This window comes from Carassius carassius, chromosome 39 (genome assembly GCF_963082965.1).
Source record: "Carassius carassius chromosome 39, fCarCar2.1, whole genome shotgun sequence".
Classification (NCBI taxonomy): domain Eukaryota; kingdom Metazoa; phylum Chordata; class Actinopteri; order Cypriniformes; family Cyprinidae; genus Carassius; species Carassius carassius.
In genome coordinates, this window is record NC_081793.1 from 3,638,079 (window position 1) to 3,654,489 (window position 16,411).

Genomic DNA, 16,411 nt, shown 5'->3' on the forward strand with positions numbered 1-16,411 from the left:
TATAATAAAAGAACAAATAGAAGGTCAGAATAAGAGAGTAAGTAAGAGAAATAAAAGATGGCTGCTGTTCTCCAGTGAAGCGAACAGTGAAGGGGTGGAATGAGAAAGTCTCCAGGGAAGATGAACAGTAGGCAGCCAGGAGGGAATAGATATTTAATGAGGAACTGCAGTCTACCCTCTAAATCTGCTGCATGCGACAATTACAAATGATCTTACACTGCTCGAATGTTCTGTACACCAAACTGGATGATGACTGACCGAAGTGTGTGAGCTGCAGTTTCATTTCATCCACTAAGATGCACAGATCACAGCTGTGTTTGTGTTGAACACTCTGTGTGTGGACTCCCATCATTCAGTATTTATTCAACTGGAAGTCCTGACAGACTCGAGCTGTTTCCTTCCTCTCTAGCAGAATCCTGGATTAGCTGGATTTCTACAATGGATGCTGCATTACTAAGCACAAAGGAATACTGCTGCAAGAGAGTGGAGGATTTCTGACCCAAATCTCTAACAAACCCTCTACTACAGTTTACCTACAGAGATATAAGGAGGCCCATGTTGTACTTCTGTAGGGCGTGTGTGTGTGTGTGTGTGTGTGCTCTAGTGAGTGATAAACAGCTGCATCAGCCTGCAGTGTCATTAGTATAGATTACTGCAGTGGAGTGCAGATGCAGCACTAAAAACCAAACTTCATCCCCGCACAGCAGCACCGCTGACCTTGCTCCAAACTTTCACACTCTTCTCATTTACCAGCATCAGATGACAGTGACTCTGAGTGATGAGAAGGTATTTAACACTGCAACTGCCAATGCCCTCAAATAAAACTGAGTCATCAAAAGCAATCATTTTGCAACTAATTTTATGATGCTTTCAAATGTATAATATAAAACTTGACTTATGTCGTCTGTTTGGAAATGTCACATACTACATTTCAAAAGTTTGCTGCTAGTGATAAAAAAAAAGAAATTAATACTTGTATTCAGCAAGGATGAATTAAATTAATTAGAAATTACACTAAAACATGCTAAACATTTCTATTTTACCTAAAGTCTTTTGTTTTGAACTTTCTTTTCATCAAAGTGAACATTTTCTGCTAAATAAATAAATAAAATGATAATAATGAATGAATGAATGAATGAATGAATGCATTTAGCACAAATGTTTTCAGGAAATGTTTCTGGAGCACCAAATCAGTATATTAGAATGATTTCTGAAGGATCATGTGACAATAAATGTGACTGGAGTAATGATACAAGCTTTCAGCTTTGATCACAGAAAAAAACTATATATATATATATATATATATATATAATTTTAAATTGCAATAATATTTTACAACATTACTGGTTTTTGATCAAATAAATGCAGCCTTGGTGAGACAAAAAAATAAAATAAAATACATACTTATACAATTATTCCACATTTTTGACAGGTAGTACACATGTAGGGTTATTGTTGTCTTATTTAGTAGCATGGTTACTTTTACTGTTTGTATACACTGTGGATTACATTACAGCTTTTTATTATAATGCAAAGTTTTACATTGCACATTAGTTTAGTTTTAGACAGCATCATCACAGCCTGCCTGCGAGAGATTTCTTCTCGCTCGAGTCGTTACAGAATCTCAGCGCGCAATCTGTCTTTACGTGTCCCGGATATGACGCAGGACGCGCCGTATTTAAACTTGTTTTCATTATCACGGAAGTGAAACAGGACCGTTTCCACAGACTGATGCTGATATACTTCTACTACAATTAAGCACTCATTCTTGTCGTAAGTAAGTAGTTGAATTAGATTAATTTATATTACACTCTTAAACAGGACTTTCGCTGTTTACTATTTGCAATATCCGTGCTGTGCTTTTTAGATGAAAGTTGGTTTCGATTTTGTAATGTTGAGTTTTGCACTATTAAAAAAAAGAAAAAAATATTTTTATGCCCAGACATCAGTCCAGACATGGCGGCGAAGGGGGCCAAGGAGACTATTGCAAATAAACTGGGCTTTAAAAGCAGCAGCTCAAAATCAGTGGAGATGGAGATCGAGAGACTGAAGAGAGAGAACCAGCAGCTGAAGAAGAGTCTGGAGGACACGAAGAGACATCAAAACACACAACCAGACTCAGACAAAGCCAAGCTCCTAGAGGTGAAGTCATGCCCTCATACCAATAATCTTAAGGTGCTTTGTTTAACCTGTTAACTGTCACTGACCTTTACTTTGAAATAGTGATGCATAGATGAAATCATGAAACATCAGTAAAAAATCTTTATTCATTTGAATGAAGAGTGTTCAAAAGATAACATCCATTGTATTTTTTGAGAAAAAAGGTCTAAAAGTGTTTTGAATATTTAGAAAAAACAATAGATTATCCTTTTTTGATGCATTGTGAACTACAACGCAAGTCCAGGGTTCTCGTAGCATGTGTTTATTTGGGTTTAATTGAAATCAAATACTGCCATACTGACCCTTAATACTTCTGCTTGTGATGTATACTTCATAAATATTGAGAAAAGTATGGAAAAACATGTTTCCAACAAGTATGGAAAAACAACATTTCAGTTAAAATGTTACCATTTTATGGAAATGCAAGCGCCCTTAAATGGTTACTATTGGGGTTTGATGGCTGATCTTGTGGAGAAGCTTGGTACTGCGCCCAAACAAAATCTCACTCAAAGCTAATTTTTTGAGATATGAACCTCAAATTTCGAACATAACTTGTTCAGAATTTTGGTTTTGGATTTTCTAGCAGTTTTAGTACTATTATAAAGGTATTTTTCTTTTCTTCGGCTCTGTGGTGTGGCAGAGGATCGTGTCTCTTGAGTCGCTGAGGGAGAGGAGCTCGCAGCAGCTGCTGGAGAAGGAGCAGGAGATCTCAGGTCTCAGACAGCAGCTGCGAGCCGATCACGGAGACGTGGTGTCTTCACTGCACAGCCAGCTGCAGCAGAAACAACATGAGGCTGAACAGAGAGAGAGACAGCTCCAGGATCTCTCAAAGGAGACCCAAGACTTGAAAAACAAGTACTGTGCTGTTTCTGAGAGATGTGACATGCTTGAGAAACAAAAGGTAGGGGAGTCGACTTCAGACCGGCTTCATGTGGATTTCATACAAATGTTCCGTGAAGCATGTTAAGCTTATAATGTATTGGAATAATTTAAGGTGGAATAATTGTGATTTTAAAATATAAAAAAAATCTCTTCTGTTCACCAAGGCTGCATTAACCTGATCCAGAATACAGTAATATATTGAAATATTATTACAGTTTAAAAGAATTTTACAGTTTATTTTACAATATTACAGTTTTCTATTTGAATTGATTTAAAAATGGGATTTATTCCTGTGATGCAAAGCTGAATTTTCATCATCATTACTCCAGTTTTCAGTGTCAAATGATCCTGCAGAAATTATTCTAATATGGTGATTTGTTGCTTGAGAAATATTATCATGATCAATGTTGAAAAGAGTTGCGCTGCTTCATATTTTTGTGGAAACCACAATTTGCTACCATTAAAAAATTCAGTGTAAGTATGATTAAACAAAGAAAATATTAACATATACATACACATGTACATAATTTTATTTTTGTACAACAAGGGTACATATGCAAGTTACAAAAAATTTCTATTTCAGATAAATACTGTTGTTTTGAGATTTCTGTTCATCACAGAACAGTGACGTTTCCTAAAAAAAAAGCAACATTGATAATAATAAGAACTATTATTAATAATTAAGCACAGAATCAACTTTGCCATCACAGGAATAAATTATATTTTAAGAATTTAAAAACACAAAACAGTTCTTTTAAATTGAAGTAATATTACACAATATCTATACATACACACAAATGCACACCCATACATTCTTGGATTCGCCTTCTCTAAATTCTGTTATGTGCATCTTGTGGGCTTATTAATATGAGCAGATCTTGTGTAACTTTCTGTCATTTAGCATAAGGATATTTCCATAAAAATGAAGACGTGGTCAGGTTCACACTAGATGGCACTATTTCATCAATCAACTAGTTTCTTGCTGCCAGAAGTCTAGTGCTAGTGCTAAGGGAATACTTTATAATGAAATAATATTATTAAGAATATAATATTTGAACTACAGTTTATTGCTACTTAAATATTATATTCATGATACTAAGTTGTTAATAAGATATAAACGGTTTTATCTTTCCTACTTATCATTTGTGAGATGCATTGTGCTTCTTCTATTTAATGTATCCAGTGGTTTGATCATTCATGCAGTGTTTATTTTGACCTGTATGTGTCATTGGTCTCTGACAGGTGCCGTCTGGTGAGCTTGCGGTGCTTCAGGAGCAGCTGCGAGACGTGAGTTCACATCTCTAGAGTTCAGATAAGTGCTTTCTTCCAGACTCATGTGTTGTCTGTCGTTCCTCTCTCTGTCTTTGAGTCCAGGCCCTGGAGAAGAACCATAACTGGCTTGTTTATGACCAGCAGCGAGAGGCCTACGTTCAGGGCGTTTTGGCCAGAACCAAAGAGTTAGAGACGCAGTTAAATGAAGCAAATCAAGCACTCCAACAACAGCACAAAGAAGCCAATTCAGATGGTAAAGTGTGAATGGAAAATACTCCAAATGGCCATGTAGGGTCTGTATAATCCAGTAACATTCTCTCTTCTTGTCTCTTCAGGCCTGTCCGGGCAGGTGGCTCAGCATGAACTTGAGGCCGAACTCGCCCGAGTCACCCGGATCCAGACAGAACTGGAGGATCTGAGAGGAAGGTATGAGGAGAAGAGCAGGGAAGCGGCTCAGGCGCGGGAGGAGAAGAAGCGCGAGCGGGAGGCTCTGCAGGAGGAGAGGAAGTGTTCATCAGAGCGAATCGCTCGACTGCAGAGAGAGCTGGACGAGGAGAGGAGGAGGGTGGCTGAATTACTCATGCAGGTACAGATGGGAATCATTCTCTGTTTAATGCAAATTTCTTACTTTGTATTTTTGTCTTATTTTCAGTTACAAAATCTCCGTTTTTTGAAAGCAAGATGCAATTTACTTAAAGAGATACTCCACCCCAAAATGAAAAATAACAGTGTCAAGGTCCAGCAAAGTATGAAAAGCATTGTCAGAATAGTCCATCTGCCATCAGGGGTTCAACCGTAACGTTACGAAGCGATGAGAATACTTTTTGTTCATGAAGAAGACAAAAAAACGACTTTATTCAACAATTCATCTCCTCTGTGTCTCTCTGCATCAGTGTAGTGCCAGTTTTGAAAGACACAGTATAAAGTACGCTGCCTGCGTTCAGCTCATATTCTTTATAAAAACACTACAGTAATGTGGGGTAGGGATGGGCGATATATCGCATGCGACTGTCACGCGCATTTCGTCAGTAAAGCCTGGTAAATCGCCGTCACCTGCTTTCAAATGGAGCGGCATTTAATAGACAGAGCCGAAGATCACTGACAAGCTATGCAATATCGCGTTCATTATCGAAGGCGATTCATCTATGGCTCTTTCTATTAAATGCCGCTCCAATTTGAAAGCAGGTGATGGCGATTTACCAGGGAACCGGCTTTACTGATGAAATGTGCGTGACAATCGCATGCGATATTTATCGCCCGTCCCTAATGTGAGGAGAGACAGTTCTCGTTGCTTCATAACGTTAAGGTTGAACCACTGAGAGATGGAGCAGATGGATTATTCTAACGTTGTCTTTCAGAATTTTCTGGACCTTGACAGTGTAACTTACTCACAATCTATGGCAGTCTATGGGACAGTCACAAGCCTCCTGGTTTTCATCCAAAATATCTTAAATTCTGTCCCGAAGACAAACAAAGCTTTTACAGGTTTAGAACGACATGATGGTAAGTGATTAATGATAAAAATATTCATTTTTGGGTGGAGTATCTCTTTAAGAAGGAAAACTGTCTTGCTTTTTGAAAAAACAAACAACAACAAAAAAAATCATTTGTCGGTGGTCACTGCAACTTCAGGCCAAAGCAATACTGATGTGACCTACTGTACCTTTAACAGTATTTAAAGCTTTTGGCCCTTAATAATAACAAGTTATCGTTTAGTATAATATATGAACTTATGTTTACTTCAGTACATGCTGTATCTTGTATAATATAATTAGTTGTGTTTATCTGTTTTACAAATATGACAGACTTTGTAGTGTTTTTAGTTGATTGTAGATGCGTGTAGCTTTTGTTTTTCTGTTGGAATCACTTTCTGGCCTACAATGTTTTCAGGAAACACAGCCCTCTCTGATATATTGGTTTATAACTACTCATTTCATTTGAAGCAACTTATTTGTGAATAAACAATATCTTCCAAAAAAAAAAAAATCAAGTTGAAAAGCTAAAAGTTTTCTGTTTTGAAAGGTGAATCTACTGCAGAAATCCCTGATGACTCAGCAGGAAGAGCAGAAAAGAATGGCTATTTTGGAACAACAGGTATTTGAATCCTCCTTCAACACCAGCTTTAACAGTAGAGCCGTGAATGAAACATCCAGCATGCTTCCTGATTTCATTCCTGGCTTAAATGACATGATACACTTTATTTTATTTTTATAGTGTGTGTGTGTGTGTGTGTGTGTGTGTGTGTGTGTGTGTGTGTGTGTGTGTGTGTGTGACTGTTAATTCCAAAAAAAAAAAAACCCAGAAAAATGCAATTCAGTCAGTCATCTGTTTTGAGCATAGTATTAATATACTTTAAAAAAAACATAGTGAAAAAATTATAAATATTTGAAAATGTCCACCAAATTAAGGTCATATGATGCAACCAATTTATTAAAAAATACAATTGCATTTATTATTGTATAGGGATATATTATCATTTTTATTAATGGTTAACCACACTGCATGACCTTTTCTTTTTCTTTCTTTTCTTTTTTTTAAGGTTTTGCTGAAAATTAAAAAAATAACAATAATAAAAAATAAAATGTTAAACTAAAATGTTAAAGATAATTTTATTTTGAACACCCTTTTTATGTCATTGACCGTCATTAGATCCAGTTGTCGGCCAGAGAATCTGAAAATGAAAAACTGGACCGTCAGACTCTACAGCACCAGCTGCATAAAGTTTTGAAAGAGCTTCGTAAAGCCAGAGACCAGATTACACGCCTGGAGTCTGCCGTGAGTTCTGAGATGTTCTGTCATGTGTCCTGACATGATCGTTGACGTGTCCGTCATATTCTTGTGTAATAATGTGCCTTTTTTGACCTTGTGTCTCAGAAACAGCAGAGAGAGTCTCGTTTTTCTGAGCCCAGCTCCTGTAACAGGATGGATTTTGAGAGACTGACTATTCAAGATCGAACCAAGTCTCCATCTAAAGTCCACAACTTACTAGATGAGAGTTTGCTGGAGTGTCCAAACTGTGGAGCTTCCTACCCCACCAGCCAGCACCGAGAGCTGCTCGCCCACCTCGACTACTGCTTCAGCTGAAACACAAATCTCATGATGTAGGAGGATTTTTATTATAGTCACCATTCCAAAGAATTGTTTCAGTATTTTATATCCACAAGTATTTTATGACTGTTTTTAAGAATAGTGTCAAATTTGATTTTTATTTTTTTTAAGGGAATCTTCTTTTGAATATTCACAAAAGTATCAGTTTACGTGGGGTTAATTTAAAATATTTTAATTTATGAACTCAGATGTACATGTTATTTTCTTAGTTCTCTTTTGGTGATAAGGTTGTTCGTTTATATGCAGTTTTTTTTTTTATACGTGCAATTAAAAAAAAACGATATTTAGCATATAACCTTTTTTTCAATCAGTGTTGTAAGATTATTAACAGAGTCTTTCACTGAACTGTGTACTCCACGTATATATGAATAAAGGACAAAGACTGTGTGGTTTGTTTCCTAGTTTCCCCTTGTGTCCTCGTGGTACCTCTGAAGTGTTAGATCAGATGTCTGGGAGCCACTCATTAGCTTCCATCAGTCCTGACTTTGCAAACCAAATCTGTCTTGAAATAGACTGTGTAAATCCTGCATTAAACTATTTAAAGATGGGATTAGGTGAAACACCGTAGCCGGAGGAGAATGGGTCTAATTCCAGGGAAGTGCCATGCATTCACTGCCAGGTAAGAAATATAAGAAAAACTGGAAAAGACTTACAAATAAATGTGCTAAATTCTTCCTAATATCCTACTCCGGTTATTTAAACTGTTCAGTCAACATATTTACATAATGTACAGAATAAATTTTTAATATATATCATGAACATTTTTAATGAAATCTTTAATATATAGTGCCCTCCACTAATTTTGGCATCCTTGGTAAAAATGAGCAAAGGCGACTGTGAAAATAAATCTGTATCATTTATTATTTTGATCTATTATTCATTCAATTCACAGTCTAACTATCCATTGAAGTAAAACAATTTAAACTGAGTGCAAACTCGCATTAAGAAATGTTTTCTCCAATGCATGTTGGCCACACCCCCAGAAATTCTCCTGAGTCAAATATCTCTGAAGTATATTACCATTCATATTTACATTTTCTTATTTTCAGCACACCGAGGTGACTAGGAGCATGAAATTATCATTAGGATTATAAATATGAGGAACACAAAGTCCAAATTCCTTTAATCATCCATCACAAAGCGTAAAACCAAAGAATATAGTTCTGATGTGCAGAACAAGATTGTTGTGCTTCACAAAATAAAAAGTAGCTCAAGGAAAATTGCTCTAAAGCATTGAAAATCTCCTTTTCCACCATCAGGGCAATAATTAAGAGGTTCCAATAAACTAATTTACAAATCTGCCTGGAAGAAGAGGTGTGTCTATGTCGTCCCATTGCATACTGAGGAGAATTTGAGTGGCCAAAGATTAGTTGAGACTTGGGACTTAGAAAGCCCTATATATACATGGAAAGTATGTTAATACTGTACTTGTACTCAATACTTGGTAGGGGCTCCTTTTGCTTTAATTACTGCCTCAATTTGGCGTGGCATGGAGGTGATCAGTTTGTGGCACTGCTGAGGTGGTCTGGCAGCTCATCTGCATTGTTTGGTCTCTTGTTTCTCATCTTCCTCTTGACATTAGCCCATAGATTCTCTCTAGGGTTCAGGTCTGGTGAGTTTGCTGGCCAGTCAAGCACACCAACACTATGGTCATTTAACCAACTTTTGGTGCTTTTGGCAGTGTGGGCAGGTGCCAAATCCTGCTGGAAAATTAAATTAGCATCTTCAAAAAGCTGTTCAGCAGAAGGAATCATGAAGTGCTCTTAACACTTAACACTGGACTTCAAGGAACTTGGGCTATGAGCTTCTCCACCCTTCCTCCAGAATCTAAGACCTTGGTTTCCAAATGAAATACAAAACTTGCTCTCATTTGAAAAAATTACTTTGGACTACTGGCTAAACAGTCCAGTTCTTATTATCCTTAGCCCATAAGACGCCTCTGACGTTGTCTGTGGTTCAGCAAATTCCTCGACACGTCTGTGTGTGGTGGGTCTTGATGCCTTGACCCCAGCCTCAGTCCATTTCTTGTGAAGTTCTCTAAAATTCTTGAATCCAGTTTGCTTGACAATCCTCATAAGGCTGCGGTTCTCTCGGTTGGTTGTGCATCTTTTTCTTCCACACTTTTTCGTATCACTCAACTTTCTGTTAACATGCTTGGATACAGCACTCTGTGAACAGCCAGCTTATTGGCAATGAATGTTTGTGGCTTACCCTCCTTGTGAAGGGTGTCACTGATTGTCAGAGACTATTTAGAAGGCTCAGGAAACCTTTGCAGGTGTTTTGAGTTGATTATCTGATTGGCATGCATGTCATCATATTCTAATTTGTTGAGATTTGGTGGGTTTTTGTTAAATATGAGCCAAAATCATCACAATTAAAAGAACCAACTACTTCAGTCTGTGTGCATTGGATTTATTTAATACATGAGTGTCACAATTTGAGTTGAATTACTGAAATTAATTTTCCTCGACATTCTAATTTATTGAGAAGCACCTGTTTATATCAGACAGCCCCTACATCACCACAAGTTGTTTGGGAGAGTTTCAAGAAAAGTCCTCTTCACTCATCCAAAAACAAACTCCAGCATATTCAGACATGATTGGAACTTCGAACGCAACTGGTTTCAGGGGCCAGATGTAACAAAAAAAATTGCTTTTTGGCAGCAAACCCACCAGATGGGTTTGGTGTAAACGGATCAAAAGTAGCCCAAGCTCACGGTTAAATGTATTGTCGGGTCTTTAATGTTGTGTGCCTGTTTTTCTGCTGGAAGTCCTGCACATCTTGTTCAGATATTGGCAACATGGATCCTATCAAATAGATAGGATGACCAACAGATAAAAAAAATCTAAACCAGACTGCATCTGTTAGAAATCTTCTAATAGGCTTTGGTTGGATCGTCAAGACATTGATCCAATACAAACATCAAAATCAACACAAAAATGTGTCACACAAAAGGACCATGCCCTGACCTGAACCCTATAGAAAATAAGTGAGGTCAATTGAAGAGAAGAAGCACCAATATGGAGGTGTGAATCTGAAGGATCTGGATAGATTCTGGATGAAGAAAATGGACTCTGATCTCTTGTCAGGTGATCTCCAAACTCATCAGGCATTATAGGGGAGATTCAGAGCTGTTATCTTGGGAAAATGACATTGGAATAATTGGGTGCCAATAATTGTGGCCAATGTGAACTAGAGAAAAACATTTATTTCATAATAAGATTCCCCAACCCCCCACTTTCCATTGTTTTACTTCAAGGATAGGTTCGAATTTTGTGTAATTTTTGAATGAAAGATCAAAGGGATAAATGATGCATATTTATTTTCATAGCCACCTTTGCTCATATCTATCAAGGGTGCCAATATTAGTGGAGGGCATTTTATATCTATATGAAACATTTAAATGTTACAATTCTATAATATATTTTGTAATAATATTTAAATATGATTTCATATTTATATTTATAGTATACATTATATTTTCTGTAATTTTTCTATAACTTGTTTAAGCTATTTAATATTATAGTGTGGTTTTATAGTGATATCAATCTTAACATAAAAAATTCCTAAAACATATATTAAACATGTATGGATCACTGTGTCATGACATTTGTAATTAGAATGCAAATCAAGCATCTTGGAGTCTGTCTCAGTTTGTTCTGTTTCTTCGTGTTATTCCAGACAGACTGATGAAGATGAGATCAGATCTTTGTGTGGAGCAATGGCTGCTGTCAGACTCCTTGTGTAAACAAAAATCTCACTGAATTATTACAATTAATAGCAAAAATAATGTTTGGAAATGTAAATTGATATTTCCAACAGACACGTTACAGCAAAATAAATAAAAAGAACTTACTTAAAAAGATTGTTAGTGAAAATACTCGTGACCTAAGACTTTTGCACAGTACTGTATATATATTAAGATTTATGTTCATCTCAGCCTATTTCCATTATTCTAATAAATGAATGTGATTATTTCCTCATGCTCATTCTGGTCTATAATATGTGTGCTGACACCAGTTGTATCATGACTCTGTATCATGGTCCAAGTTGCACAACAATTTTGTTATCAGCTCTGTAAACAAGAAGCACTGATTTACCACAGTTCTGTTTGTAGTGTTAGTTCATTTGAGTCCGAACAAACCTGTGATAAAACTTTGGTGACAGTGAGTTTACAAGCATCGATTACTGAATTCAGTCATTTTTTTAAGTTTATTTAAAAAAAAGGTTAAATCATGCACTTATTATGCATTTTTTTTATTAAACATCTTCCTTTGCTTTGTGCCGAAATATTATGCATTCTCTTTTTAAAGTATTAGGCATATTGTCTGTATTTACATATCAGTTAGAAATATATAATGTCAGATTACATCCTCAGAAGCTCTTTGTGAAGCGGTGATTTAGACAGTGTCACAGAAACCTGCACAGTCAAAGAAACAAAAACACATCAGCAAATTTAGAACTTATGAGTAAATCTAATAATTATAATTCACGAGACTCAACAATCTTACCAGTGTGTGCAACACGTCTGTATTTGCCCAGGAAGCAGATCTCCTGTTTCTTCTCAGTCACAATCCTCTGGTCTTCAGGCCTGAGACCCTCACGATATCGGGAGAAGATGAAGGAATAACCGTCCAAGCAGGTTCCATCCATATCGAGCTCTCTGCAGGAGTAGTGGATGGCGTAGTTATCATAGTCAGTGTCAATAATCCAGTGGTCATCATCTGTGGAACGGTCGGAGACAGGTCATGAGCAGATGAGCTGTCAGGTTTTACCCAACATACGATTTACTCACATTTTACAAACTAGATTTAATAAGGACCAGGCTTACAAGCCAATTACATTTTAGGAGTCAAAAAAATTATATATTAAATAAATGTATTAAAATGTATGTAATAAAAAATTAAGTATAATAAAAAATGTAACATTTTCATAGTTTTTTGATAGATTAGATTTTTTTACCTATGGAATTTTACCTGATGGACTTTTTATATAACAATATACATAATAATATATCGTAAAAAATAATAAATAATGATAAATCTACACTTACATCCAGACTGGAGATATGCTGCGGCTCCCCAGTATTTCATCTTGAACTTAGCGGGGTCTTGGGTATCTTCAAAAGTGCCAAACATGTTGGCGCACAACTCCCAGTTGCTGAAGTGTAAAACAGCAGGTGAAAATAGAACCATTTCTATTGCCTAAGTGCAATTTTTGCAAAACAACAGCATAAAATGCCATTCAAACTCACTTGAGAATGATGACTCTACCAGTGGCGGTGGCTGTCATGGTTCCATCCTCCTCCACTTTGAAATGGGCGACAACATTATCAAGAAGGAAAAGACCAACAGGGTCTTTCTTGGCCACGGCATACCATGTTCCTTGATACTGCAATGTCAGTGGAGATAAGTATGAGAAACGAAAGCTAAATAATCAACATATGGATTGAAAAAAAATAAACTGGTAAACTTACCCTCATCCTGTCAAAGTCCTGTTTGACAGTGATGTTGCTCACCAGACAGTCCTGTTGGACAGTGCTGTTGCTCACCAGATAGTCCTGCGCCCAGCATGTCGCCAGGACACAGAGAGCTATGCAGAGCCTGAGCATGCTGCTTCTGTGCTTGAGCTGTGAAAAATGAGTACAAAGTTTATGAAAAGACCAAAAAATGCATTACTTTGTTGTCCTTTAAACAAATCCTAATGCTCAAGGTGCGTACCTTGATCAGAGTATCTGAAGTGTATCTGTAGTGCTGCAGCTGGATTCCTGTGAGGTGCTTTTATACAGGGACGCTTTTCTGAGGTTATTTCATAATCCCTCTCAAAGACCCAAAATTCAGTCTCCACCATCTCTGTCATTGGACAAATGTTTTTACATAACAGATGTGTTTCATGTAGGGAACACGGCAGTGTTGACCTTTGCTCTACACCAAAATTGTTTTTCTCTAGGTTGAAGCTGAATTGCACAAGAGCTTGAGCACTGCAACCCCTGAAGCCTGTTAAAGAGGGAACATTTCAGTTTGGTGAATGTATAACATTTTTTATTTACCCAAAATTTTTTTCAAAAGGTGGTTTTCACAGCAATACTATAGAAGAACCATTTTTGGTTTCCTAAAGAACCTTTCAGTGAGCAGTTCTTAAAAGAACCATTTTTTTCATAGTGTTAAAAACATTTAAATAATATAAAGAACTTTTTTATACTACAAATAACTTTTTTGTGCAATGCAAAGTTTCCATGGAGATGAGAAGATAGCTTAGAAGAACTCTATGTGGCAACAGAAACTATCAGCTCTCTCTTTTCTAGCACTTTAGACACGGTTGCTCCTTAGCTTTTAAAGAAGATTAAGAACAGTCCAATGCCATGGTGTAATGAGCACAGTCACACCCTAAAAAGAGAAGCCCGGAGAAAAAAGGAGCACAGCTGGAAGGAAACAAAACTAGAGGAATTTCATATTGCATGGAAGGATAGTGTTTCTTCCTACAGAAATGCTTTACAAAACTGCTAGATCTGCTTACTTTTAGAATCTTTTAGAAGAAAACAAACACAACCCTGGGTATTTATTTGATACAGTGGCTAAATTAACATGAAATACAGCTTTAATAGGTTCAGACATTTCATAACAGCACAGCAGCAATGACTTTATTAAAGTCTTACAAGATTGCAACTATCTGAGAGAAAATTATAACCGTGCAACCATCTACAGATTGCATCAGACACCCCTGAGGAATAATTCCATGCATTCTTTGCTACAGGACAGGAAGGGTTAGGATTTTTTGAGATCTCTTTGCCGTAGGCTTCACTTTTGTGATTTTCACTGGAGTGATGAGTGGATTTTTAAAAAGTCAGAGCATCATGGTTTTCATTCGCTCCAAGAGCACTCCACCACCGCTCCATCACAAGTACAATTCATGCCAACAGCCTGTAATATAACTGCATATTTGGCAAGAATTTACATGTTAAACATATTTAGCTATAGCTTGATACAGATGGATCTCTCAAATCAGAAGGTTATAATGACGGGAATAGCCAAGCTTGAGAAGCTAGTTCTCAAGGGGTTTGTCTGTTCCTTTTACTGAATATTTTTGGGTTAAAGCATGATTTAAACAGGTACAGCACACTGACACGCAATCGCTTTTGCAATAATGCATTCAAACAAATGTAATCTTACAGTGCTACTTCATCTGTATCTGATTTTGAATGAGCAGAAATCTGTAATAAATGCATCGATCTGTAGATAAAATAACTGACTGCTGTTTGAGGCTGGTTTTCATTCTTTTGAAAGTAACAAAATGAATAAAAATGAAAGCATTTTGTTTTTTGTGTCTGTTCATAACAGAGAACTAAGTGCAAGTCCAGTTCTCATTCTAGCCTACTATTTGTTCAGTTAACACATAAACATTGCTGTCTCTTATATAACCTCTGTGGAGTTTTTCAGGACTCTTTTGGAGCCAACAGTTGCTCTGACGTAAGTTATGTGGTTAAGGGACAACTCAACCTAAATACCCCTGCTCTAAAGAAAGAAAGAAAAAAAAAGAAAAAAAAGAAACAAAGTTATGTAACTTGTAACAAAATGGCACAAAAGTTCAAAAGTCTAAGGTCTGTGTTTTTTTTATTTTTATTTTTTTTATAAATTAATACTTTTCATGAGGATGCATTCAATTGATAAAAAGTGACAAAAACGATATTTATAATGTTAAAAAATATTTTTTTTTAAATTAAATTCTCCTCCTTTGATTAAAATGTATTCTATAAATACATCCAGAATTCTATTCAGTAAAGAATCCCAAAACATAAAAGGAAACAGCTTTCACAAAAATATTAATTAGCACAACTATTTTTGAAGTTGATAATAAAAAATAATCAAAAATCAGCATATCAGAATGATTTCTGAAGGATCATGTGACACTGAAGACTAAAGATGATGCTGAAAGTATAATAACAAAAAGAAAACATATATTTTAATTTTTCAAATTATTGTACTTAGATTACCAAATATTGTACGTATTAGTTCACCACTGCATTTATTTATTAATTTAGTAAACATGTATGTACAAACAAATACTGTTAAATCATCCAATGCTTTATTTGAAACATTACTAATACAAGTTAAGTAAACCAGATCTTGATATCAAGCTAACTAAGCCTATTCTCAGCTTATGAGATCTTGGCTGATGTGCAGCAGACAATCCTTGACACACAAATGGAGATTGTTTTTGGTTGTTTTTCTGGGAATGAGCGTATGTCAACAATTTAAGGTCTTACTTACTGCAAGGCTGAGGCAAAGAGATCTCAAAATAAGCTTTCTAATATCTCCAATCCTTCTCTATGCACTTGTCTGCTTAAAGTCCTTTAAAAAATACATAACATACTTGTTTGTTTTTGTTTACAGGGGTATCATATGGAGCCCCGCACATGTCATGCAGGAAAAAATATTAGGCTAAATCGTCTGCACGATTTACTAATTTGTTCCCTCAATGTACTAAACCATGCACACGATTACTATTGCATTCCCTCGATTTACTATTTCGTTCACTCGATTTATAAATTGTACACACGATTTATTAATTAATTCCCTTGATTTACTAAATCGTGCGCACGTTTTAGTACATTGAGGGAACGAATTAGTAAATCTTGCAGACAATTTATTTATTTTTTCTTGCATGTCATGTGCGGGGCTCCGTAGTATCAGACCCTGCATACACAGTTGGCTATTTAAAACATTGTGTGTGTGATATTTTATCCATCAACCTCCAATTAAATGAATAGTGAGCTTGGTAAATTTAGCATTGCTGTGTCTGTCAGCTCCTCACTGTGAAATTAAGTGCCATGCCAGACTCTCTCTCCCTTCAAGAGAGGATATCCTCATAATCACTTTTACTTATTCCTGGATTTACAAAGCCAGGTACATTTGATGCAAGTCTTTTTCTTTTTTACATTCTGTATGCCTGACATTTCCAAGACATCAGAGAAAAAGGAGACAGATCCTTA

At 36.3% G+C, this 16,411-nt stretch overlaps 2 protein-coding genes across 2 annotated transcripts; one reads left to right on the top strand and one right to left on the bottom strand.

Annotated features, from left to right (window-relative positions):
- Positions 1-1,628: 1,628 nt before the first annotated feature.
- On the top strand, positions 1,629-7,809 carry cep55l (centrosomal protein 55 like). Its single transcript, XM_059530447.1, has 9 exons — positions 1,629-1,773; positions 1,943-2,142; positions 2,801-3,061; positions 4,285-4,329; positions 4,417-4,567; positions 4,650-4,900; positions 6,337-6,408; positions 6,964-7,089; positions 7,189-7,809. Exons 2-9 carry the CDS (start codon positions 1,957-1,959, stop codon positions 7,396-7,398), a joined length of 1,302 nt encoding a protein of 433 aa, XP_059386430.1. The 5' UTR covers positions 1,629-1,773; positions 1,943-1,956; the 3' UTR covers positions 7,399-7,809.
- Positions 7,810-11,660: 3,851 nt separating this feature from the next.
- On the bottom strand, positions 11,661-13,280 carry LOC132121242 (retinol-binding protein 4-B-like). The gene is made up of 6 exons (XM_059530449.1): positions 13,143-13,280; positions 12,899-13,051; positions 12,677-12,813; positions 12,476-12,582; positions 11,934-12,146; positions 11,661-11,842 (listed from the first exon to the last, which is right to left on the bottom strand). Exons 2-6 carry the CDS (start codon positions 13,031-13,033, stop codon positions 11,823-11,825), a joined length of 612 nt encoding a protein of 203 aa, XP_059386432.1. The 5' UTR covers positions 13,034-13,051; positions 13,143-13,280; the 3' UTR covers positions 11,661-11,822.
- Positions 13,281-16,411: the final 3,131 nt, after the last annotated feature.